Source organism: Austrofundulus limnaeus, unplaced genomic scaffold (assembly GCF_001266775.1).
Source record: "Austrofundulus limnaeus strain Quisiro unplaced genomic scaffold, Austrofundulus_limnaeus-1.0 Scaffold10, whole genome shotgun sequence".
Lineage (NCBI taxonomy): Eukaryota > Metazoa > Chordata > Actinopteri > Cyprinodontiformes > Rivulidae > Austrofundulus > Austrofundulus limnaeus.
In genome coordinates, this window is record NW_013952412.1 from 3,611,856 (window position 1) to 3,614,266 (window position 2,411).

General features: G+C 37.6%; 1 protein-coding gene across 1 annotated transcript in view; it reads right to left on the reverse strand.

Moving 5' to 3' along the window:
* The window catches only part of myom2b (myomesin 2b), a 27,733-nt gene that overhangs the window by 12,474 nt on the left and 12,848 nt on the right, over positions 1–2,411 (reverse strand). Inside the window, exons 23-27 of the mRNA XM_014001864.1 lie at positions 2,240–2,284; positions 1,794–1,930; positions 1,446–1,590; positions 908–970; positions 570–637 (exon numbers count right to left, since the gene is read on the reverse strand). Coding sequence (XP_013857318.1) covers positions 570–637; positions 908–970; positions 1,446–1,590; positions 1,794–1,930; positions 2,240–2,284 — 458 coding nt within the window. The remainder of the gene's footprint in view (positions 1–569; positions 638–907; positions 971–1,445; positions 1,591–1,793; positions 1,931–2,239; positions 2,285–2,411) is intronic.

Below are 2,411 nucleotides of genomic sequence, written 5' to 3' on the forward strand. Positions count from 1 at the left end.
ATAGAATAGAATAGAATAGAATAGAATAGAATAGAATAGAATAGAATAGAATAGAATAGAATAGAATAGAAAAACTTTATAAACTGTCCCAGAAATTCTTTGAAAAGGACCTCCATCAACAGGCATTCCCACAKAAGCATCTCAATAAATACGCCCGTACTTTTTCATTTCTTCCATCAAAGTAATTATTTTATGTTTGCTCACAGAGCCTACCAGCTGCAGTCAATCATGGTCATTAACAAAAATGTAGCAGGATTTGATGAAATTAAGACAACTTTTAACATAAACAATTTTTCTGCTGAGGCATTTCTTATTTTTGTTTGAGTTTAAAAATATTTTTTCTAACAAAGATGCAACAAATCACTGACAACATATTACCGGTGTGTGCTTTTCTCCTGCCTGAACGTTGTTGTTACATGACATTGTCACATCCTAAATTTCAAAGATTGACTAATCAGTTGTTCATTTGCTCAAGTAATTTGCTCATTTGCAATCACTCTAAAGCAATAAACTCAATGAAGATGCAACAAAAGTACAATTTTGAGTAAGAACTGAGATTGGCTGTTTACCTTGCAGACCAAAGTGACAGAGCAATCATCTCCGATCTGAAGTGAAAGAAATTCACTGAAGTGGGGACCTGTAGTGGACAGAGATGAGATTAAATTCCACAGTGAGCTTCTMGTCTGTTATTAAAACAAAATACCATCTTCATGTGTGCCTCCATCTGGGACTTTTTTTCTTTTTGACAAACAGAGCTTCTTCTGAATTGAACCCATTTTGGGTTTTTAGATTCCAGCACTTAACAGCCAWGATTCACTTCTTTTGTCTGCCAGGAGACAAAGCAGTGATGCACAGGTCTCTGCTTATGAGAAACGGAGCTGAAAAGCAGATGTGTTATTTTTCTTACCCTCTTTGACCCTGATGTACTCTCTTCTCTGGAAATCAGCCTCAGCCAAAGCTTTCTTGAAAGCTGTGTGCATATACATAGAGATATTAATTAAAACATAAAAGTGTTTCCAGCATATGTTTTACATTTGCTTTTTTTTAATTATGATGGTGTCTTGTATTAAAATGGARTTAATAAGTTTGAATTTGTGTTGATCGGCCTATGGTAAAACATTGCCACACACACATAGTGTACATTTTAAAAAAGAAACTTTATGCATACATGCCTCTATTAATCTCTTTTATTTTATAAACTAAATAACTTGCCAAGTTAAGATATACAGTATATGTGATTAGTTCTGTTGGACCCAGCAAATCTACAGCAAGCTTCACCACTGACTTGCTATTTTTTCTGAATAGATGTGACATAAGAAAACTCCACAATGTTTTTTTTTTTGTTGTTTTTTATAACAGACCTCCCACCAGATTTGAGTCAGTTTTATTAAAAATAGACAAGAGCTGCTGGTGGTGGGCCAACAGTAAAACCTGGCCTCTCTTACCATCTCCAATCAGAACCAGTGAGCTCTGTGCTTTGCCTCCACCATCTGTGATCTGGCAGGTAAATGTGCCTTCATTCTCTTCTGTGAAATGGTCCATGATGAACTCAATGATACCCGTAGAGATGTCGTGTCCCATCTTGTTGGGCTGCAGACAGATAGAGCTGTGTTTAAAGAAAGGCCACACACACCTAATGACAGTCTTTGTAAATGCAAGCCCTTTGTGTCGCAATAAAACAATGTCGGAGACTCTGCGGGGCAGGTAGAAAGTTGTTTTGTTCACCTTGGAAACAGAAAGTAAATTTACCATCTCTCTGTTGTTTTATTTCTGAAAACCACAGAAAATCTTACATCAGCGCCAGAGAGTTCCTTGTTGTTTGCAAAGAATTTGTAGGTGACTTTGGAGGAAATCTCTTCAGCCTGCAGCCAGAACCTCATTCTGCCTCTCTCCAAAATCTTATAGGCCAACTCCGACTTGAGTGGGATGACTAAAAGAGAGGAGAGGAAAAGAGATGAGAGAGGAAGAGTGGAGAGAAGGAGGGGAGGAGTGAGTTAGGCAGGTGATGCAAAAGCAGGTAAGAGGGATTTTTTTTTGATCAAATGAAAAAGAGAAATATGCCTCTAAAAGAATAAATAAGAAAGGTTCAAAGCCGTCAGAAAAAGGCAAATGCAAAACTATGAAGGGGAGAAACAAAGGAATTGAAACAGAAGGTAGGGCAGATTAGGATGCAGAACAGCAAACATGTAAGGGGAAGACATATTAAAGGGGATAAAGACAGATTATGAGAGATACCTACTTGGGTGTCTGATATCATAGCTGAGTGCCAGCATCTTTTCCATCTCTGAAACACAGAGCTGACTTATTAATTGCAAAGAAACAAACAAGCATTAAAAAGCCACACAATTACCACACACACACACACACACACACACACACACACACACACACACACACACACACACACACAC